This window comes from Oryza sativa, chromosome 1 (assembly GCF_034140825.1).
Source record: "Oryza sativa Japonica Group chromosome 1, ASM3414082v1".
NCBI classification, from domain to species: Eukaryota; Viridiplantae; Streptophyta; class Magnoliopsida; order Poales; family Poaceae; genus Oryza; species Oryza sativa.
The window spans coordinates 33,491,921-33,514,834 of record NC_089035.1 but is presented as its reverse complement, the minus strand read 5'-3'; the positions used below and the strand labels follow the sequence as shown (position 1 = coordinate 33,514,834).

The window sequence follows — 22,914 nt, the reverse complement described above, 5'->3', positions numbered from 1 at the left end:
AATGCACTTGAATAGAAATTTTGAGAAGATGGTAAGGCACTGTCAATATTAACAATCTAACATACATAAATTCTCATGTTTTGATGATAACTTCCACAATACATGCTGAATACAAGAAACACCTACCCATCTGAAGGTACCTTCACACACTAAAAAATACCCATAGCTTACTCACCTAAAGACCCTAGCAGTGTACAAGAACAAACCTGAATGGTTGTCTCACCTCCTCCCTAAAGAAGGCTGGTTATTAGAAGTTCAGAACAGATCATCGTAGGCGACTATTTCTCTAGCTTTGTAGGTTCCTTCTGGAGCCGCTTTCGTGCTCGAGAACGCTGAAGATTCGCTTGCATTCCTCTTCGTCGCATCATGCGTATTCTCCCCCACTGGGTTGGCTTGAGCTGTACTTCTCAAGTCATTCGGCGCCTCGCTTGCCTGTACAACTAAAACCTGCAACCCATGAAAGAACCAGCAATCTGAGTATCGAAGAGCAAGAGTACCAAATGGCTCAAAACATGTGTAGCATGCTATAGCTTCCCCTGAATCTGTTAGAAATTTTGTTCTGTTTATTTTGTGCCTGCTGCACAACCAAAGTGCAGATGCATTTCGACTAAAATAAAGTGCAAAATAAGTTTATTGTTTATTTTTTCTAAACTAAATCTGTATTCTACTTGGTTTTAAACGACCGTTAACATGAACAAATTGTGACAGCGAAGATACCAGCACAGTCTGGATGTAAACAAGATCAATATTGAATATAATTTACTATCTTATAGACTTGTACCAGATAAAATGGTTGACTGTAACCTTGGACTGAATTTAAGGTAGCCAGTTCATCACGGAATTGAGTAGGTTTTGTAGAGCCCAGCAAATGTGTAAGTTAATTGAATAACTAGCACATTAATTAAATCCAAAATGCTAGAATGAAACAGCAAATGCAGAGTATAAAATGAGATGAAAAATAATTAAAAAAAGCATTCTTTTCCTCTCACGGATTTTTGATTATTGCGGGCGCACTTCCCAAACTCCCAAACGGTATGATTTTTGCATAAACTTTCTTCATCGGCATTTCTTAGAGAACTTTTTAAAGTCAACCTTTCAACTTTCTAATACTAAATTCTCTCGTCTGTGCCCTCAAATAATTTTCATAAACTCTGTTTGATCCATAATCCATCATCCATCAGAACTTTAAAGTCGAGATAAAAGGCCGGATGTGATGCCAATCTATAAAATTCTCAAATCTAGCAGCGCCTTCAAACAATTCTCAGCAAAGCTTGACCCTGTACAGGCTGTACTGCATTCCTCTACACGCACAGCAAGTTGAAATCGAGCTCATCCAACTGCAGCACGCAGATCTCCTTACCTTCTTGGATCCGACGGTGACGCCACCGTCGGGGTCGAGGGAGGCAGCAATGGCGGCCATGGCGGCCGCGGCGGAGCGGAAGGTGACGTACCCGGTGGCCGAGGCGGCGTCTATGCGGGTGCGCGCGATGGGGCCGTACGCCCCGAGCCGCGACTTGAGCTCCATCACGCCGCACCCGGGCGGCAGCCCCGCGACCATCACTAGCAACGGCTCCGAAGCCGCCGCCGCCGCCGCCGATGGAGCCTGTACCGGCGCCGGAGGAGCCTCCAGCTCGTCGGCCTCTAACTCCGGCGGGCCAGGGCCGTGGCCGTGGCCGCGGCCGCGGCGGCGGCGCTTCGCCGGAGGGTCGGGGCTCGCGCGCCCGCGCTTGCCTCTGCGGTGACGGGTCATGATGATGTCCACCGAAGTGTACTCCCTGGCCGGGATAGTAGGGGAATCTGCACGGCTGATTGCGCGGAGATTCGTGCAGTATCTTCAATTGTTATATGGAGTATATTTCAATGGATAAGTAAGAAATTGAATATTAATTACTCCCTCCGTCCCATAATATAAGGGATTTTGAGCTTTTGCTTACGACCACCTGTCTTATTAAAAAAATTTATGCAAATATAAAAAACGAAAAGTTGTGCTTAAAGGAAATTTTTTTTGAAAATAATACGATTTTAATGAAAAATCGCAAAAATATAGATCGGTTAGGCGAAATCGCATGTTTAGCACCCTGTCGAACAACCGTGGTTCGACAGAGGTATCTGTCGAACAACCGTAGTTCGACAGCCACCTGTAGCCGCAACCTGTCGAACTTTGAAAGTTCGATATGTCCTGTAGCGGCACTGTTCACGTGACCCTATCTAACTTTGTCAGTTCGACATGTTCCTGCTGATTTCTGACTGTTCACGTGACCCTATCTAACTTTGTCAGTTCGACATGTTCCTGCTGATTCCTGTAGCCGTACTTTTTTATATTTTTTTAGACCAACTACCCAGTTCGACAGATGGCTGTCGAACCACGGTTGTTCGACAGGGTGCTAAACATGCGATTTCGCCTAATCGACCTATATTTTTACAATTTTTCATTAAAATCGTATTATTTCCAAAAAAATTCGTGTTTAAAATACTTTGAATAATAAAGTAAGTCAAAAAAAATAAATAATAATTCCAAACATTTTTAAATAAGACGAGTCATCAAAGCAAACAAAAACTCAAAATCCCTTATATTATGGGACGGAGGGAATACTTTGAAAACTATATAGTATCGTTTTTTTTTTCATTCCATGTTTGCATTAGCTTCATTTCGGTTGTAATCCCAGAGTTTGGCCACCGTTATTTTAAGACTAGCCACTGGAATTTTAGATTGGAAAAGAACACCGGTCCATTTTGCAACTATTGTGAAGTTTGCCGGTTTAAAGTGAAAATCTGCAAACTAGATAAAAATTTGTTCCCAATATGCAATTTACTCTTATTATAATCTTTCAGAAAGACTGGTAGAATGCTGGCAAGTGCTTAAACAGCCGGTTTCAAAGTCTTTCCAACATCTTGATCAATAGTTGACAAGAGTAATGCTATCTGAATTCTGAAGGAATGCTCACACTTGTATAAGAATGAACATACAGCAGTATCTTCTCAAAAAGGAACAATACAACAGTATCCTCATTTGCGGCTTAAATAGCATCGCAAATTCGACTGCTGTTCATACAAGAACCTCATTGGACAAGGCAAAAACGAGCACATACATTTGGCTCGCAAAATGCCACATAATTGGCTCTGGAAACCGAGAAGATAAAGCACTTCCCTTCAGAACATGTGTGCTTCTGATTGCGCAGATACGGATGAGCTCTGAAGTCTGAACTGATAAGCCCTGCAGCTAGTAGTAGTGAATGGCAGCTACCTCAGCCGTGCTTGCACTTTGGGCAAAATGGAATGCACTTTTATTGAGAGCATTTGTTGCTGGATGATTCTGTTGAACTCAGATCATGAACGCAGACAGAAGGCATACGCAAATCCAAACATGCTCAGATAAGGAAGCTGGCAGGTGCATCCACAATTTTGTGAGAATCAGCTCCGAGAGGTTCGTCTAGCTGCTTTTAGTGCTGCACCTGAAAACTTGCTCCCATCTGAACGTCTGACGGCGCTTTTCATGGGTTTATATTCGAATGTGCTAATATCAGGAGGGCTGTCCGCAGTGCACATAGCTTTGCGCGTGTTTTCACTCTGATCAAAACGGCTGGTGGTAGATCTTGTTGGTGCATAAGCAAATGTTCTCAGGTCAGGAGGTCCAGCAGCAGCATCTGTAGCTTTGCTTGTGATCTTCCCCTGATCAGAATGAGCAGAAGCAACTTATGATGTTTCTCATGTCCTTTTCTTCAGATTGCACGCCGTTTGTTGGGCAAGATTCTGATTGACCTGCATAACACCAGACGAGAGGTTGCTGCTGCTGGTGGTGAATCTAATGCATGCCATGATCCAACAATAGTGCCTTCTTCAAAACGGAAGGATAGGGGTTACTATGGGGATGTTAAGAATGAGGGTTTTGATAGACCTAACTCAAACAAGAAGTCAATTGATCTTGATGATTCGCACAAAGAAACCAAATACTGCTTGGATCCAAAGTAAGTACGAAATTCCAGTTAGGAATCTTGACTATGAAGAATACAATTGATATTCAAATAATTTTGTTGTAGATATGCCAATGTGATGGAACCTGAACGACGTGTTCGAACAAGGCTCTATTTTACATCAGTAAGACAAATTACATTGAGTTTTCATATTCCCCTTGCAAATTGTTAAGTTTATGCTTTCTTGATTTATGGTAATATATCAATATAACTATAGAAGTATACAGAAATTTCAAAAAAAAAAAACCCTAAAAACTAAGGCTCTAAAAAGCATACATCATCATGGAAACGACAATTTCCTATATGACATTTCTTTGGAGTTTTTTTTTAACTGAAATTCTTTGTTTTTGTTTTCTTCTCCCTGATAAGAATGACTAAGGATTATTTTGTTGTCAGGAATCACATATACATTCTCTAATGAATGTACTTCGATACTGCAATTTTGATGAATCTATGGATGGAGAAGAAAGTCTTGTTTGCAAAAATGCTCTAGATAATCTGTTTAAAACAAGGGAACTTGACTACATGAGTTACATTGTATTGCGTATGTTCGAGAATACAGAGGTATTAAAAAATTATAGTGTAATCATAAGCTTTTACTTTACTAATACTACCGGTGAGAAGTGATATTGATCTTGTCATTGGACAACTATTGCAGGTTTCTTTGGAAGACCCAAAAAGGTTTCGCATAGAAATGACATATAGTCGTGGTGCAGATATAAGTTCCTTACAGGTGAGTTTGGTCCCCTTCAAATGAAATGTAAGATGTTTGTTTTCAACATTTCTGGTTATTAACTCAACAGTTCTTGAAAAATGTATCCATACAGAGCGAACATGGAAAAGATTCATTGCTACCTGATGATCACACTATGAAAATTATGGAGCCAGAAAGATTGCAGGAAGTTGGATCATATCTCACCTTGGACAAATTTGATAAAATGGTTCGTCCATTTGCAATGCCAGCTGAAGATTTCCCCCCAGCTGCCCCTTCTCAATCTTTGGCAGTCCGTTTCTGCAAGGATAATGGATTGCAAGGCGCAAGATTGGTACCCTATCCTGTTCTTTATCATAGAATGATTCTGCCCTTCTATTTTAGAGAAAATAGCATCTAATACTTCCAATGTTTTGTCAGTGCCAAAAAATACCACCAAAACATTCTTCTCCAATCTTATACCACAGAGTGAGCCTGAAGGTTTAAGAAATGTCACAACATTGTATGAACCAGCTAAGAGAGGGGATCAATGCTGGAACTATCGTCACTGCACGAGTATATAACGCTAATGAATTAAAAATTGACTAGTGCCAATGGATACTCCATTAATCAGATAGCGTTATGAGGCTGTCTGCTTCTGCAATCAATCAGAAATCATTAGAAGACTGCTTACGTCTGGGAACAATCAGCTTAACTAGTCATATTGACACAATGCTATGAATAATCATCAACAAACCAGTCAGATGTCACTGTACAGCCTTTTCCTCTTTGTATACATGATTGATTTGGCTATATCTTTTTAACCTTTGGCGATAATGACCTAAAATTTCTTATTTTATTACCTCCTCCTGTTATATTAACTACATATTTTCCTTTTTGAAATTTGACAGCAAGATAAGTCAGACATGGTGAGTGGTATGCCAAAAAGGAAGACAAAAAAGCTTCAAGAATAGCATGTTCAACACGCAGGCCAGCAAGATAAGTCAGACATGGTTTGATATTTCTGTTAACAAAAGTCTCAGGTAAATGGTTTACCAATAGAATGTTGATAAAGCACTTGCCTTGAAGAGAGGTTAATAGTGAGTCTGCAAAATGCTGCATGAGTGCCAAGCACTGAAGATCATGCAGCTGGAACAATTTTGTCAGTTCTGAGAATGTAACCTGATAGAGCTGTTTTGCAGACAGTGTAATTGCGTAAATAATAGGTTACACGTGTATCTGGATAAAATTTTCCGTATATATACAAGGTGGTCATATTATGTGCCTTTAAAATTATAGTGTTTCCGTCTTCAGAATAATTTCACTAGAAAATTCTGCTACTTTAGGCGTTTGCTAAGAGCGTTATTTTTAGAGCTTTACAGGTTGGAGCGTTTTAATCGAACATGTTTAACAAAAAGTACTCGCTGAACATTCCCGGAATAATACCTTGTATATTTGTGACATGCCAGTGTGATATATTCGATTTACTTTTGCTCTATTTTTACTGGTATAGACTGATGTGATACGAAGCACAACTCCCAGATTCCTTTTTTTTCACCTCTTTGATCAGACGGTTCTTCTGCCTTTTATGAAACGGTGTCAAATATTGAATCGATCAAAACACTTTTGATCTTTTTTTTTTTGCTAAATCTTTTTCAAATGTTTTCAAAGTAGCCACGAATAATAGTCGAATGCACTTGAATAGAAATTTTGAGAAGATGGTAAGGCACTGTCAATATTAACAATCTAACATACATAAATTCTCATGTTTTGATGATAACTTCCACAATACATGCTGAATACAAGAAACACCTACCCATCTGAAGGTACCTTCACACACTAAAAAATACCCATAGCTTACTCACCTAAAGACCCTAGCAGTGTACAAGAACAAACCTGAATGGTTGTCTCACCTCCTCCCTAAAGAAGGCTGGTTATTAGAAGTTCAGAACAGATCATCGTAGGCGACTATTTCTCTAGCTTTGTAGGTTCCTTCTGGAGCCGCTTTCGTGCTCGAGAACGCTGAAGATTCGCTTGCATTCCTCTTCGTCGCATCATGCGTATTCTCCCCCACTGGGTTGGCTTGAGCTGTACTTCTCAAGTCATTCGGCGCCTCGCTTGCCTGTACAACTAAAACCTGCAACCCATGAAAGAACCAGCAATCTGAGTATCGAAGAGCAAGAGTACCAAATGGCTCAAAACATGTGTAGCATGCTATAGCTTCCCCTGAATCTGTTAGAAATTTTGTTCTGTTTATTTTGTGCCTGCTGCACAACCAAAGTGCAGATGCATTTCGACTAAAATAAAGTGCAAAATAAGTTTATTGTTTATTTTTTCTAAACTAAATCTGTATTCTACTTGGTTTTAAACGACCGTTAACATGAACAAATTGTGACAGCGAAGATACCAGCACAGTCTGGATGTAAACAAGATCAATATTGAATATAATTTACTATCTTATAGACTTGTACCAGATAAAATGGTTGACTGTAACCTTGGACTGAATTTAAGGTAGCCAGTTCATCACGGAATTGAGTAGGTTTTGTAGAGCCCAGCAAATGTGTAAGTTAATTGAATAACTAGCACATTAATTAAATCCAAAATGCTAGAATGAAACAGCAAATGCAGAGTATAAAATGAGATGAAAAATAATTAAAAAAAGCATTCTTTTCCTCTCACGGATTTTTGATTATTGCGGGCGCACTTCCCAAACTCCCAAACGGTATGATTTTTGCATAAACTTTCTTCATCGGCATTTCTTAGAGAACTTTTTAAAGTCAACCTTTCAACTTTCTAATACTAAATTCTCTCGTCTGTGCCCTCAAATAATTTTCATAAACTCTGTTTGATCCATAATCCATCATCCATCAGAACTTTAAAGTCGAGATAAAAGGCCGGATGTGATGCCAATCTATAAAATTCTCAAATCTAGCAGCGCCTTCAAACAATTCTCAGCAAAGCTTGACCCTGTACAGGCTGTACTGCATTCCTCTACACGCACAGCAAGTTGAAATCGAGCTCATCCAACTGCAGCACGCAGATCTCCTTACCTTCTTGGATCCGACGGTGACGCCACCGTCGGGGTCGAGGGAGGCAGCAATGGCGGCCATGGCGGCCGCGGCGGAGCGGAAGGTGACGTACCCGGTGGCCGAGGCGGCGTCTATGCGGGTGCGCGCGATGGGGCCGTACGCCCCGAGCCGCGACTTGAGCTCCATCACGCCGCACCCGGGCGGCAGCCCCGCGACCATCACTAGCAACGGCTCCGAAGCCGCCGCCGCCGCCGCCGATGGAGCCTGTACCGGCGCCGGAGGAGCCTCCAGCTCGTCGGCCTCTAACTCCGGCGGGCCAGGGCCGTGGCCGTGGCCGCGGCCGCGGCGGCGGCGCTTCGCCGGAGGGTCGGGGCTCGCGCGCCCGCGCTTGCCTCTGCGGTGACGGGTCATGATGATGTCCACCGAAGTGTACTCCCTGGCCGGGATAGTAGGGGAATCTGCACGGCTGATTGCGCGGAGATTCGTGCAGTATCTTCAATTGTTATATGGAGTATATTTCAATGGATAAGTAAGAAATTGAATATTAATTACTCCCTCCGTCCCATAATATAAGGGATTTTGAGCTTTTGCTTACGACCACCTGTCTTATTAAAAAAATTTATGCAAATATAAAAAACGAAAAGTTGTGCTTAAAGGAAATTTTTTTTGAAAATAATACGATTTTAATGAAAAATCGCAAAAATATAGATCGGTTAGGCGAAATCGCATGTTTAGCACCCTGTCGAACAACCGTGGTTCGACAGAGGTATCTGTCGAACAACCGTAGTTCGACAGCCACCTGTAGCCGCAACCTGTCGAACTTTGAAAGTTCGATATGTCCTGTAGCGGCACTGTTCACGTGACCCTATCTAACTTTGTCAGTTCGACATGTTCCTGCTGATTCCTGACTGTTCACGTGACCCTATCTAACTTTGTCAGTTCGACATGTTCCTGCTGATTCCTGTAGCCGTACTTTTTTATATTTTTTTAGACCAACTACCCAGTTCGACAGATGGCTGTCGAACCACGGTTGTTCGACAGGGTGCTAAACATGCGATTTCGCCTAATCGACCTATATTTTTACAATTTTTCATTAAAATCGTATTATTTCCAAAAAAATTCGTGTTTAAAATACTTTGAATAATAAAGTAAGTCAAAAAAAATAAATAATAATTCCAAACATTTTTAAATAAGACGAGTCATCAAAGCAAACAAAAACTCAAAATCCCTTATATTATGGGACGGAGGGAATACTTTGAAAACTATATAGTATCGTTTTTTTTTTCATTCCATGTTTGCATTAGCTTCATTTCGGTTGTAATCCCAGAGTTTGGCCACCGTTATTTTAAGACTAGCCACTGGAATTTTAGATTGGAAAAGAACACCGGTCCATTTTGCAACTATTGTGAAGTTTGCCGGTTTAAAGTGAAAATCTGCAAACTAGATAAAAATTTGTTCCCAATATGCAATTTACTCTTATTATAATCTTTCAGAAAGACTGGTAGAATGCTGGCAAGTGCTTAAACAGCCGGTTTCAAAGTCTTTCCAACATCTTGATCAATAGTTGACAAGAGTAATGCTATCTGAATTCTGAAGGAATGCTCACACTTGTATAAGAATGAACATACAGCAGTATCTTCTCAAAAAGGAACAATACAACAGTATCCTCATTTGCGGCTTAAATAGCATCGCAAATTCGACTGCTGTTCATACAAGAACCTCATTGGACAAGGCAAAAACGAGCACATACATTTGGCTCGCAAAATGCCACATAATTGGCTCTGGAAACCGAGAAGATAAAGCACTTCCCTTCAGAACATGTGTGCTTCTGATTGCGCAGATACGGATGAGCTCTGAAGTCTGAACTGATAAGCCCTGCAGCTAGTAGTAGTGAATGGCAGCTACCTCAGCCGTGCTTGCACTTTGGGCAAAATGGAATGCACTTTTATTGAGAGCATTTGTTGCTGGATGATTCTGTTGAACTCAGATCATGAACGCAGACAGAAGGCATACGCAAATCCAAACATGCTCAGATAAGGAAGCTGGCAGGTGCATCCACAATTTTGTGAGAATCAGCTCCGAGAGGTTCGTCTAGCTGCTTTTAGTGCTGCACCTGAAAACTTGCTCCCATCTGAACGTCTGACGGCGCTTTTCATGGGTTTATATTCGAATGTGCTAATATCAGGAGGGCTGTCCGCAGTGCACATAGCTTTGCGCGTGTTTTCACTCTGATCAAAACGGCTGGTGGTAGATCTTGTTGGTGCATAAGCAAATGTTCTCAGGTCAGGAGGTCCAGCAGCAGCATCTGTAGCTTTGCTTGTGATCTTCCCCTGATCAGAATGAGCAGAAGCAGTTGTAGGCCTGTATGCAAATGTGCTCAGATCAGGAACGTCAGTGCTGTTTGTAGCATCACTTGAGAATCTGCTTTGTAGAGGCACTCTAGTAGTCTTCTTAGCCGTACAACCGAATCTCTGTTCTGGAGGTCTGAGAACAGATCTGCAATTAATGTTATAAAATATATCAACTCATTGGGACAACTGTGTCCCCCTCTTAAGTTCTGATAAGTAAATTGTGTGAACTTGGTGCAATTGAAATTTTCTGAAGCTGCAGACCTGACAGGAAGAGTGTTCTTCACATCCTTTAAAGGAGCGCGAAGACCACTGGCACGAGAGCCTGCGTATCTGAAAGATGATATCAGCGCAGCAAACTTATCCATTGATTTCTCTGCAATGCCACTGTATTTATTTACATGGGCGACATTGCATCCAAATTTTCCTTCAGAATTTGTGTTGATACCGTCGTGGGAATCAGAGTCACAGCCTGCATTAGTATCAGACATTCAGAAGATTTCCCTCAGCAACAAAAAAAAAGGGAACTACGCACACTCAAACATTGGCAGAACCTTCTGTTGTTTTTGGAAAAACTGAATTTCTTGTAATCGTCACAAGTTTATCTATAGAGAAATGGAACAAGGAAAGGTGCACATTCTCACAGAGAATAAGAACAGACAACTAGGTGGAACTATTACCTTTATCAGCAACCGGTGGACTTTCATGAGGACTAGTGGGTTGAAACATTCCCTGCACAAATAGTACATTCAAGACCAGATAGTAGAATGATACAGACAGTTCACTGCGATATGATGATAGAATAACAACTCAAAAAAAAATTGCTTACATCTTCAAAATTTTGGGGATCACTAAATTTTCTTCTCTTCAATATACCTCCAGAGCTTCTTTGTTGATCTCCAGGAAGAGTGTAATTACCAGTCTCGCAGTTATCTTCATCATGGCACTCATCTTCTCCTTGATTTGTGCAAACTCTTTTATTTACTGTTTTGAAATATGAACTCCTCACAGTAATATTTCTATTGGCAGAGACCACATTGCTTTTTTCAGCATAACGTGGTGCAGCTCTGGATGGCTCTGTGTTGTGTGAATCTAAAAATGGATCTGATATCCCAGGCAAAGTCCCTAGAAAACGAAAATAAATGCATACAAAACAGAAACCAAGATTATTTTCATTTTAATTAGATATACCAGTACATGATTTGCAGATCAAGTCATGCATCAACTACAAAAAGGTAGAGCTCTTACCCTCTAAGAAAGAGCCTGTCGGTATTGTACTTCTGTTGCAGAAGTTGACTTTCACCTGTATAGCAGAAGTAAAACTATAAGAATGACGGAAATACGATATTGTTGTAGAAAGGTAGGACTACGAGAACACTGAAAATAAGGCAATAAAGAAACGTGAAATACCTTGTTGCCTTCAATGTCTGGGTCCTCAGCAGGATCACTACCAATATCATGAGAACACTGGGGTGAAACACTGGCTGAATCATCCCGAGGGATGTCACAGCGGACACGCTCAGAACTACATTGAGAGGCGGTATTGATTGAATCATCTAGAGGGGTTCCTGAGCTAAAATGCTCAGAACTACACTGATAAACTTGAATGTTATTTGATGGCAAGCTAGTATCTTCAATTAAATCAGGGGTACCAGAGTCTTCAATTCTGGGACTGGGCAAAGACCCATTAAGTACTTGTTGCTTAGGTGTAACCTTAGGTGCTCTGAACTTCCGTTTTGCCTCAAGCGATGCTAAGCCTTCTAAAAGTCAAGGATTCATCCAATGGACAGTTGAAGTATTGTTTACAAAACAAGCAAAATACCATGCTAAGAATCGCACATCACCTTAGACTTCGTAAATAAGTTTATGGGGAAATTATTAGTTCTTCATTTGATCCTAAACATGTTTGGGAACGAGAAAGCACAATAACTGAACTATCTTATCCAAGGCATTCCCATAATATAAGCTGCAACAAGTAGTTCATATAATAAAGTTGATTGGTATATATATTGTTCTCTCAATTAAATTAAAATGTGTTGAGAGGATACAGAAGTAATTTGTCAATACGTTTCTTTGGACAGGTAGATCAAGCTTTTTCTTTCCATTTGAAGGAGCACTGGACTCTCTGTTCAGATGCACTTTATCAAAAGCGAGTGCGCTACTCTCTGTTTTGCCCTGCAAGTCACATATACAAATAAAACATATATAACTTCTTAGTAAGACAATCCACAAAAGATAAAATTGAATGTTGGTATTCGCATGTCAGCAAAGCAAATGCTTGCATACTGGTGATCTTTAATAAAACAGAGTACATCAGTAAAACCATGATCACTTACAATGTACTTTCTTATTTCAGTGAGGACCCTACATTTTTTTCTTACAAAATATTTTATGGATTTTTATCTGTTTTTCTCTAATGAGCTTCTGTAATGCTCTGTAGCCTCTGATTGGATATTTCAGTGAGCTTACAACCATTTTCAAGAGCCCCTCGTTTGTATTTGCATATTGATGCTTGGGTATGTTTATACATATGCAGTGCACAGAATCAGAGTAGGATGAAATTACATTCAAGGAAACAAAGCACCAAGAAACCAAAACAACCGAGGGAAGATCGGTAGTACCTCAAATGGTTCCTTGGTAATCGGATCGATATTCCCTTGGGCAATGCCTTTAGCAACAGTCTGTGGTAGCCATGTATAAACCAATTAAGGAAAAGATCCAATGCATGCAAGTTGAGATTTTCTTCAAGTAACACAATTCGGTATTACTGAGAAATGGTGGCATTGAAAGGCCGTTAGCTTACTTTCTAACGCAACTTGTATAATGGCCATTAGACATGACCAAACAAAAGTGGAAATTCATCCTTATGGACTTATGGTGGATAAAACAACAGGTTATCATATGAATGAGCTTTAGCATCTATTGTACAAATATAAGTTTGGCAAGGATATGGGCCCAAAAAGTCCAAGTCTTCACTACTGCCATGGGGAATGCCTGACAAATGAACAATATCTTCCGTCACAGGGTCATAAACTCTTTGGAACTGAAATGCCCAGATCGCCTTTCTGAAGTTTTCTTCATATTGAGGTGGAACAGAAACAGCACTGTACCTCAGGTGCTTGATTACCTGAAATTATACGCATCATTTGCTCATTATTTTTTTTTCTAATTTGCTAAGCAAGAAAGTGATTGCACATCGTTGCCCTACAAGCTCAGTAGTAACTCAAATCATGTCCTGCATGTATGACAGGCTATGGATTGGCTAATGACCTAAGTACAAGACGGTGGCCTCATAAAAGTTGAAGCAATCAATTTTGTGTTGAGGCCTTGCCTTCTGTAGTTATGTCTAAGTAGAACTGCATTCTGGTTCTACTATCCAGCCTTTTCTTACCATGCTTTGTAGGTCTTGAACACTATCTCAGGCATCGTTCATGTTAGTTCATGAATCAGTTCTTTCCAATTCCAACTAGGCCTAAAGTTAGTATTTGATACAACAGATACAGGGTTTACCTTTTCATGACCCTTGAGCTTTTGGATAAGTGCATGAGCTCGTTTCACACCCATTCCAGGCAATGATGGAAGATAATCACAGCCACTTAAAATACACATCTCTAGTAGCATTTGCATAGTGAATCCATTAAGATCAAGCTCCCTGCATCGCTGCAATCGTGTAATATGAAATTCAACACCTTGTCCAAACTTGTCCATCTTGAAAATAATCTGCACAATGGAATAAGATGCATTTTAATTAGAGAAGTTACAACAAACTATGAACACTAATCTAGCTGAGCAGCAAAATACTATGGGGTACGTGGAGGACAAAGATAAAGCGTTTTAACACTGTGCTTACTCTAGAACAGCCAAATGGTATCAGATCAGAATCCTCTGTGATAACGGCATCAACAAGTTTGTTCACAGACAAGAATGTCATTTGTGCATCTGCTTCATAAGGCGCAACAATATAATCAACCTTTTCTTGCTTCAATACCTGCATTGCAAGTTTTGGAACAATAATCAGTTAAGACAAGCCAAATGTTCCTACTCCTGACTAGAACTGCTTCAAATAGGTGGTAAATATTTGGTAAAAATACATGGAATTTGCTCCTTTACCTGGATCAGTTCAAAAGCAATCCTAGGTGTAATGTCAACAGCTTTCTGATAACACTCAAAAGCAGCACGTGAATTCCCAGCAGATTCATGCTCCTTGGCACGCTCAAGATTTTCCTTTCGTGACCTACAGGATGTCATGCTTACTTGCTTAGCATCCAATGACTCAAGAAACATCACATAGCAAAGAATGGCTGGAGGCCTTTAGCTTATCCACTAGTCTGTACTAATAATGCGACTGCTCTATATCAGCCTAAAGCCACAGTTGTCCATAACTATAGCCGTATGTAAAATGTCAAATCACAATTTTTTTTAATGTTCTGTAAGGGTAATGTAGATGTTCCTTGGCAACTGAAACATGTTAGGCTCTTTCTGGAGCCCTAAGAAAGAACATACCTTTCACGTTTAGTCTCTTGATCACCCTTCATCGGCAGATGACCTCCGTCAAATACAAGGATTGGTTTCACGCCATGGTGCCGCAACATGTTAACCCTATGCATGCAATACTCAATATGCCTGGTTCAGATTCAGGAGGGGAAACACAAGGTGTAAGTTATGGTGCTCAACTACAACGGTGATAAATGATGATAAAAACTGGAGTTGCAAATCTATGGCCCTCCGCATTATGAGTTCACGACATCAAAAATGCAGCAATGTTAGAAGATATCCCATACAGTAAAAAGATACTACTAACAATGCTAAGCTATTGTTAACGTTTATTGAACTATTCATGTCTAAGCTATTTCCAATAAAAATTCCACAAACTAAAATGGTGAATTCTCTGAACTAAAGCGGCACCAGATGCCAAGCAGCGGATCTCTCCCAAGTGTGTATTTTATTCAATGCAACCTAGACATACAAGAATCTGGGCACTGAGGCGGATAACAAATTTCAGTAAATGTACTGCCCCTGGAAGGGGGCGAAAACAAATGCCGCACATTTATTACCTTAATCCTGAGAGAGACTGAACAAACAAGAAATCCCCCCCCCCTTCCTACACCCACCTAAAAAATGCGGAAATCTCTCATCCGAAGCAAGACGTGCCTTTTACCCCTCCTCCGAAATGGATTTCACCAGTCGGGACCAAGAAAACAAAATCGGAAGAAACCCCTGGTAGGACCAGCAGCTGTCAATACGCTCGTGGGGAAGAAGTAGATTTCCCGGATCCGTCGATTTAGGTCTCACCAATCGGCGAAATGGATTAAGAAACCCTGGGTTCCAAGAAAAGGGGGGAGGTCACCGGAGCCGAACCTGGTGGTGGGTAGGCCCTTGCAGAGGCGGTCGCCGCAGGAGAGGGCGCCCTTGTGGAGCCAGGAGTAGGTGTCGACGGCCACCGTCTGGCCCTTGAGCGCCTCCACCCCGATGGGCGCCATGATCGACTTCAGCTGCGGCAGCAATCCCTGGATCCCCATTGCCGCCTCTCTCTCTCTCTCTCTCTCTCTCTCTCTCTCTCCTCTCTCTCTCGCTCTCTCTCTCTACTTGTAGGTTTTTTCTTGGAAGGGGAGAAGTGAAGGGCGGGAAGCGAGGGGTTGGAGGGAGGGAGCCGAGTGAAATTGGCGGACGGCCTCTCGTTTTTTCTCTTCCGGCGGTCCCCACCATAAATCTATCCGAACCGTCGGTCTCGCCATCCAACGGCTGTGCTACAGTGTTTTGCTCCGTGCGAGTAGGCCACAGCCTGAGTGGGTTCCAGATCCGCGATTGTGAGTGTCCAACATTAGTTGGGCCCTAACGGGGTTCCTTACAGCTACGTGCGGCCTGTCCGTGTTAGGCCGGAACGGAATTCCCATGGGCTTGCAGCCCATTTAAGTTGGGCCGTAACAGGATTTCCGCCAACGTGCGGGCCGTTGGTTTTGGGCCGTAACGGGATTTCCGCCAACGTGTGGGGGAGGGGGGTGGGGGCGGACTAATTCGAGAAAATTAATTTTTCATTTGAATTTTAATACCTTTAACTCAAATTTCAAACTTTTCATCTAAAAATTGAATACTTTCATATCAAATTTCAAATTTTCAAATCAAATTTCAAAAACTTCCCGACATAAATTTTAGCGATAATTTATAATTTTCAGACCCACCTATAAGTGATAAAGGTGGGGTGCAGTCGACTGCAAAGATCCTGACAGCCGCCTGCCCCGCCACTCTGACCGCCAGAGACGGCGCCCACCAAAACCAGACAGTTACATCGTCATCCCAATACGGAAAAATATACCGTGAAAATTCCACGTGTGGTGTAAATCCAGAAACTACCGGTAGTACAAAAGAATGGACATATAAGATTTATAACTTTTTACTAATGCTAACGTGAACAAATCTCAAAAATCAATTTGTATATGCTACGATATATGGAGATTGCACGACATTTTTCCCTTCCAACGTGTAGGTGTGAGACAGTGAGAGCGACAAAAAAGAGGCTGCTCCATGAGCAATGAACTCTTGACATTTCATTTTTTTTTCTCCTTTTCCCTATCTGTATGTACAGTAAGAATGGGTCATGCTCATTCGCTCGTGGGGGGGAACCGGACGCCTGAATGCACCAACAAAGAATGGAATCACAATGTCACATGTCGGGAGATCGATATCGGTTAGCCCGTCTGCTATCTACGTGAGAAGCCGCCAAAAATGAGCGCGACGGCGACCGCTACGGCAGGTACCAGGCCGCTGTACGGCGGCCGCGGCGACGCTCCGTTCACGTCGAACTGGCCCGTGTTCACGTACTGGTTCTTCCCCGACGACGTCGTCACGTTCACCGACGTCGAACCTACCAAAAGAAAGAAAAACAGGCATTCGTTAGTTGTTCACTTGTTTGTCACAACGACGACGAAGAAGAAGAATCGGAAAACGTGATGAATCCATGGACAAAATCTGAAAATTCGGGTGAGCTTACAGTCGTAGTCAGTCCAGCCCATGCGCATGTTCGCCAAGTCATACACAAAAATCTTGTCCTTCAAAACTAGATCTGCGTCAAAGTGGGACCAAATAGTTAGCAACAAAGCATCAACATGGAGAAATGTGTGCTTCAATCATCAGCATAGGACTAATAGATCGACTGTTTTTTTTTTATGGAAATTGAAGTGTTCAGGGTCAAGGAAAAACATATGGGGTCAAAACGTAGGATTAATCTGTCAAGGCCTCAATACCCTTGAAAGAACTTGCAGATTAATGTGCATCGATGTGATTATTGAGAATGTTGTTAATCATTGAAATTTTTCAGACATCAGTGGTGTGATGTGATGGTTGTCTCAAGTCTTAATAGTAGTTGCGGGTTAGACTTAGACGTGCAACCATAATTAGCTAATTCAATCAGAGCTAGTTAACTAACCTCCGAGTATGGTTATTTGTTGACCCTGGTTCCTTTGCCAACCAATACACCACAATACATTGTTGTCCTGAAAAGCATGATATGGTATTAATATGGGCAGGAACAAGTCTTTTCAGAAACGGTTAGGCAGATATACAACTGTTACCAAGGCCAGAAACCAAATATATTAAAAAAAATGCAGGCTTACAATAGAAGCCTGCTGCAAAAGATAGTTCTCTGGCTTCACCGTCATTGCAACACCACCCATAAAATATAGTGACACGGTAGGAAACGACGAGTCAACGCTGGTTGAAAAGCGAAAATATCTGTAAGTAATTTGACATACTGAAGAACATGAGCTGCTAATTTCCTTCACTGAAACAAGAAGCTAACCTGCTGGAAGTTACAAAGCATTGGTTCCCCTTGCTGACAAGAGAGCGCACAGATGGAGAGACTGCAGCAGTTATCTGCAAAAACAAAATATGAGGACTAACAATCATGTAACAAGATTAATTACTATCGTAGGCTTATCATATATGGGGAATTCCAGAAAATAGAACTATAAGTGGGCCCTATGAAGCTCACCGCATTAACAAATGGATCATATGCCCCATCTGCAAGATATGCTAAAGTTGTTCCTGAGTCCACAATTGTTCCTTGTGTATTTGATGTCGTAAACAAGGAGGAATCAATTGGCAGCTTCTGTCCATTGACAACGATACTTTCCAGATTCAAATTGTAATGAGGCCTATATTTCATTGAAAAATAAATCATAAACTGACGTCCATAGAAAGAAATTAGGAGGAAGAATATCAAGTTACTCATGCAGCAATATTGTTAGCCTCTCACGCAAGGTTAATGAATGTGCATACACTTATTGGTTGAAAACTTTTCTACAAACAAAAAATCAGCAGAATTCTGAAGTTATACAATAAGTAATTCTAGTAAGAGACTCACTGTGATGGGACGAGTGGAGTATAGACTAATCCTGGCTCGACAATTTCACCAAGAACGAGAATACCACCACCATTATCTGAACCTTTCAGGCAATGAGAGAACACCTTTGGGGATACCCCAAGAGAATTCAGTTGTGAGACAACAGACAGCTGATGCTGTCCAAACCCAAAAATCCCATCAACTGCCCTGTCTGTCTTTGTCAAGTCTCCTGACTGTGAGTTGCTACATCTGTTTCAAAAGAATTAACATATTCATCAGACAATGAATAATACTGATCATGCGAAGCAACAAAGTTCACTGTTAGGGTAATGAAAATAAAAAAATGCACAGTTAAACTTTACAGCAAAGTGTCACCAGGCTTCTACTGCTAAAAGATCCACATAAGGCTAAGCTTTTGTTAACATAACAACAAGGCCATTAACAGGATGAAGCATGCATGCCAGAGGATAGTAGTCTAGAAGCATGCTGAATTTCTTTTGCTCCAGAATGGCATGGAAAGCAAAATATAAATATAATTTTATTCAGGTTGACCATTAAGGATATTGACAACTTTTTCTGGTGGCAACTGTTTTCAGGGATGACAAGAACTTTATTCAGATTGACTATTAAGGATATTGAAAGGAAGTTTGCTTGCAAAAGTAACAAGAAGACTGTTGGTTTAAGGACATTGGGAGTTTGTTGCCATTAGGTCCATCATTTGTACCAACTCAATCAGCAAAAAGAGCCAACTTTGTCACACATGTGCAACAAACTGTCAACATGTAAATGGACCACATCACTAACAAGGTTTCTAATGGTATCTTACTATCCTTAAAGCACAGTTTAGTTGTCGATTGCAGTTTAAAATTAACTAATGTAAAATTTAGAAAGATACAGGGCTTCAAGGGAACTGTACCCAAAAACAATAGAGGCTGAAGAATTGGCAGTTTGCTCATTTCCCATGACAGTGTCAAAATACATTGTGTCAGACACGTAATAACCTGATGTGCCACTTCCATCACCATACGTGAAAGTGTAACCACATGGGCTGTTGTCTGAAGTCTGGCAGACTGCTTCGCTTGTTTGAAGGGCAGCTGTACACCTATCATCTGAGCATGGTATTTTGGATGATGTTGATGAAGTGTCAGGATTGAAGAACTCCAACTGGATCTGAAAAACATATAAAGTAATAATCCAATCAGAATGAATCTCAACTGATAGGTAAGTCCATCTCAAGGGATAACAATGCTGTTGTATGCATGTCATAGAGATAAGGATAAGAGCGCAAAGAATGAGATGTCTCACATTGAGCCCACTTGAAGATGGGCAACCGGTGCAAGGGCTGCACGCTACCCATAAGATGTCACTGCCAGTGTCAATCTGGACAAAATATTCTTTTGGTGGGCTTCCCAATTTCACACGCGTAAAATAGAGCCTGCAAATTCAAACACTAGGAATTAGGATAAAGTAGTTGCAAAAAGGTCTCCTAATTTCAAATAACAAGCCAAATTGCAAAATGAAAAATGGCATCAGTCCTACAATTCTTCTGATTGGAACCCACTAACTGCAATTGATAACTCTATGTATTATCCAAGGTTGAGTCACGTCATCTTCAAAATTATATCCATCAGCTGACAATCCCCCAACCCAACAAAAGGACATGTATCCTTTCAGTCCTTCCATCCCTGCTGAACGTCCCCTTTTTGCTATCTGCATTGGCGAGCATGCTTCCCTAATCATGATATGATATCATCTTTACATTAGCATGACACTAATCCACCCTGCCCATCAGTAGTAACTAGTTATAGTCATGTTTGTCATTTTTAACAAAACCATTGTTAATACATGTATAGATGTTATATTATATCCATAATTATGGAAAAATTGCATCCCTCAAATTCCCTCTACAAAGTAGTATCCACTACTAGTTGAAGGATAGTTCCAAAACGGAGGTTGGGCAATCACATAACATTTCTAAATTTGGAAACAAACTGAAACGTTCATCCTAACAAATTCAAGGATTCACTTAAAGATGAGCATGTTTACAAATTGCCGCCCATCAGTAAAGGTTTAAACACATGATACTCCAATACCTCAAGGGAGTTCATCAACACCACAGATTGCAGATGGTAACTAACTAACTATAGCCTATGGCACAAAACCATGAAGTGGAATTCAGCATGATGGAAGGTGTGATAGCATATAAAGCCTACAGGTATTGGTGAAACATAATTGCTCCCCTTTTAAGGCTCGCAAGGGGCAATTAAAAAGTTCCGTCTAGCAGTCCATAATATATCGCTCCCTATTGCTAAGATATCTCTAAATAACCCTGTCACTAAGCTTACAACTGGTGTTGCACAAATTTGAATTGATTACACAAACAAAAGTTAAATCATAGCTGAGGGTGACAAATTCCTAACCGCAGCTAAGACAAATAAATATCTTTTTTTTCCTAAGAGGAATTGACCTTAAGTAAAAGCAATCGAGGAAAATGAAAGAAAGCAGGTATTGCGGCCAAGTGAAACTGTGACGGGCAACCAAATCTCTGTAAACACTCGATCCAGTAGAAGCAAGGTACGGGCTAATAAATGAATTCTTTCTTCTTTCAGAAAGGAAAAATGAACTCTTTCTTTACATATGAATGCATTTATTTTATTTTAATTGGAGCAAGCAAACGCATCACTGCATCAGAATTGGGCTCCCGAATGAACAAGCAATTGAGCATCGACATTGAAACAAGAGAAGCAATTGAATGCATATAAAGAAAGAGCGAAGTCAGAATCGTCGCATCGAAAAAGGGACAAAAACGAATCTAAGAATCCGAAAGAAAACAAGCCGCCGCCATCTACGACGAACAATTCGGCCAAAAAAAAAAAAAAGAAAGCCAAAACTTCGAACAAAACAGAACGAGAAGATACTTTTCAGAATGCACACAAAAAAACATCAGCAAGAAACCGTCGAGTAAGGGCATAAACACTTCATCAGGGTTGAACCTTCATCCGAGAAACAGAAAGAACTGAAGCAACAAAAGCCCACGAACAACCCAGCCATCCACCACCCTGAAAACGAACTACCATTGTCGATACGTGAGACCAATCTACCTTAGCAGAAGCAACAACCTCAGATCAACGCCGAGACGAACAAACCCAGAAGAAGAAAAGAACTCCCAAATTTCTCGATCACACACAACCACACCCATACAAAACACAGGGAAAAGAAAGCGAGAGGCAGCTCACCCACCCGACCATGAACGGGTTGGCGGAGCCCTCCACGGGGAAGTCCACCACGCCGGCGACCCCTCCTCCTCCTCCCCCGAGCAGCCCCCTCCTCCCGTGCCGCGCCCTGTCCCGCTCCCTCAGGTGCTCCACCGCCACCCCCTTGTGCGGCAGCGCGCGCTCCAGCCTCAGCGCCGCCGGCAACGGCGCCGCGCCCGCCCCAGCCGCCAGCACCAGCGCGGCGACGACCGCCACCGCCGCCACCGCCGCGAACTCCGGCGGCCTCCTCATCCGGCACGCCGCCTCGCAGTCGCCGACGCGGCGAGGCGGAGGGGTGGCGCGGAGGCTGCGCCGCTGCGCGTGTGCGCGTAGCAGCAACTTTTTTTTTGCGTTTAGGGACTCGAAATAACCAGGATTTAGCTTGCCAGCATATATACCCCCCTCCAACTTGTCCTGGATTGTAAATAAAGAAAGTTTCAGGGGTGAGAGGTGAAAACGCGGGGGGACGGGCAAAGGATTACGTGTGGGCTCTGCGGTTGCCACTCTTCTGCTCCGCCGCTTTATAGCGTGTCCAGCATTTTTTCCTCCTTTTCTCTCCTCCTCTTGGGGTTTTCCTTTCTTGGTTTTCCTTTGCTTCTTTGCTGCCTTTGACCCAAAGTGATGGGTTTGGTTTGGCTTAGTTTATTCAAACAGAGGCTGCCATGCCAAATTCCACATGAATTTTGGGGAAATAAGTTCAACTCCTGCATAAACCATGGCAAAAGAAAAATAGAATTCCAATTGTCCCCTAATTTGATGATGATGTCAGTAGTGAGAGCTCTTTTGTTCTTCCTTGTGTGTTCCATTTTCTTGATTGGATATGATGGATGATGATATATTGAGATATCTAAGAAAATTCTTGTTGCACATACTATGGGTCCCACTGCTAGTCTAATGATGCTTTTCATTAGTACAATTGTGCAAAAATTGCATTTGGGGAAAGAGCCAAAGAGGGGAATAAGATTACTAGATACTCCACCTAGTTTATAAAAGTATTCTCTTGCATCTTTGCCTTTAGCATTTCTCCTGCGTCCAATAGTAGCAGCTAAATTGGCGTTCAAAAAAAAATACTAGCAGCCAAATCTGCCATTCAATTTGTCAAGTTTCAACAACGATCTACAAAGAAAGAAACAAATCAACAATGGACTTCTATAAATACAATATTTTGATAATAATTTCTTTTTTCTTAGAAAATGGAGTAAAACCCATTCTATGCATCCAAAGCGGATTTACGCAGCCAAATTTGATGTAATTTAATGGGTGTATTTAGTTCACGCTAAAAT

The 22,914-nt window shown here is 41.5% G+C and overlaps 5 protein-coding genes across 5 annotated transcripts; 1 reads left to right on the top strand and 4 right to left on the bottom strand.

Moving 5' to 3' along the window:
* Window positions 1-18: 18 nt before the first annotated feature.
* Window positions 19-1,760, bottom strand: LOC107278698 (uncharacterized protein At1g27050). The gene is made up of 2 exons (XM_015756533.3): window positions 1,361-1,760; window positions 19-447 (listed from the first exon to the last, which is right to left on the bottom strand). Exons 1-2 carry the CDS (start codon window positions 1,748-1,750, stop codon window positions 256-258), a joined length of 582 nt encoding a protein of 193 aa, XP_015612019.1. The 5' UTR covers window positions 1,751-1,760; the 3' UTR covers window positions 19-255.
* Window positions 1,761-2,351: 591 nt separating this feature from the next.
* LOC4327901 (inositol hexakisphosphate and diphosphoinositol-pentakisphosphate kinase VIP2) lies at window positions 2,352-5,958 on the top strand. The gene is made up of 7 exons (XM_015756553.3): window positions 2,352-2,381; window positions 3,724-3,965; window positions 4,038-4,095; window positions 4,368-4,535; window positions 4,630-4,704; window positions 4,799-5,017; window positions 5,574-5,958. The coding sequence occupies exons 1-7, from the start codon at window positions 2,352-2,354 to the stop codon at window positions 5,634-5,636; spliced, it is 855 nt and encodes a 284-aa protein (XP_015612039.2). The 3' UTR covers window positions 5,637-5,958.
* Window positions 5,959-6,370: 412 nt separating this feature from the next.
* Window positions 6,371-8,108, bottom strand: LOC4327900 (uncharacterized protein At1g27050). The gene is made up of 2 exons (NM_001401735.1): window positions 7,713-8,108; window positions 6,371-6,799 (listed from the first exon to the last, which is right to left on the bottom strand). Exons 1-2 carry the CDS (start codon window positions 8,100-8,102, stop codon window positions 6,608-6,610), a joined length of 582 nt encoding a protein of 193 aa, NP_001388664.1. The 5' UTR covers window positions 8,103-8,108; the 3' UTR covers window positions 6,371-6,607.
* Window positions 8,109-9,208: 1,100 nt separating this feature from the next.
* Window positions 9,209-15,691, bottom strand: LOC4327899 (exonuclease 1-like). The gene is made up of 14 exons (NM_001409252.1): window positions 15,398-15,691; window positions 14,543-14,662; window positions 14,150-14,273; window positions 13,890-14,027; window positions 13,550-13,759; window positions 12,991-13,166; window positions 12,661-12,733; window positions 12,088-12,214; window positions 11,450-11,796; window positions 11,288-11,342; window positions 10,869-11,164; window positions 10,720-10,771; window positions 10,304-10,511; window positions 9,209-10,187 (listed from the first exon to the last, which is right to left on the bottom strand). The coding sequence occupies exons 1-14, from the start codon at window positions 15,556-15,558 to the stop codon at window positions 9,764-9,766; spliced, it is 2,511 nt and encodes an 836-aa protein (NP_001396181.1). The 5' UTR covers window positions 15,559-15,691; the 3' UTR covers window positions 9,209-9,763.
* Window positions 15,692-16,408: 717 nt separating this feature from the next.
* Window positions 16,409-22,124, bottom strand: LOC9267579 (aspartic proteinase-like protein 2). The gene is made up of 10 exons (NM_001409251.1): window positions 21,618-22,124; window positions 19,683-19,812; window positions 19,294-19,547; window positions 18,399-18,626; window positions 18,027-18,189; window positions 17,835-17,908; window positions 17,650-17,746; window positions 17,463-17,529; window positions 17,028-17,099; window positions 16,409-16,901 (listed from the first exon to the last, which is right to left on the bottom strand). The coding sequence occupies exons 1-10, from the start codon at window positions 21,881-21,883 to the stop codon at window positions 16,738-16,740; spliced, it is 1,515 nt and encodes a 504-aa protein (NP_001396180.1). The 5' UTR covers window positions 21,884-22,124; the 3' UTR covers window positions 16,409-16,737.
* Between the last annotated feature and the right edge of the window lie 790 nt (window positions 22,125-22,914).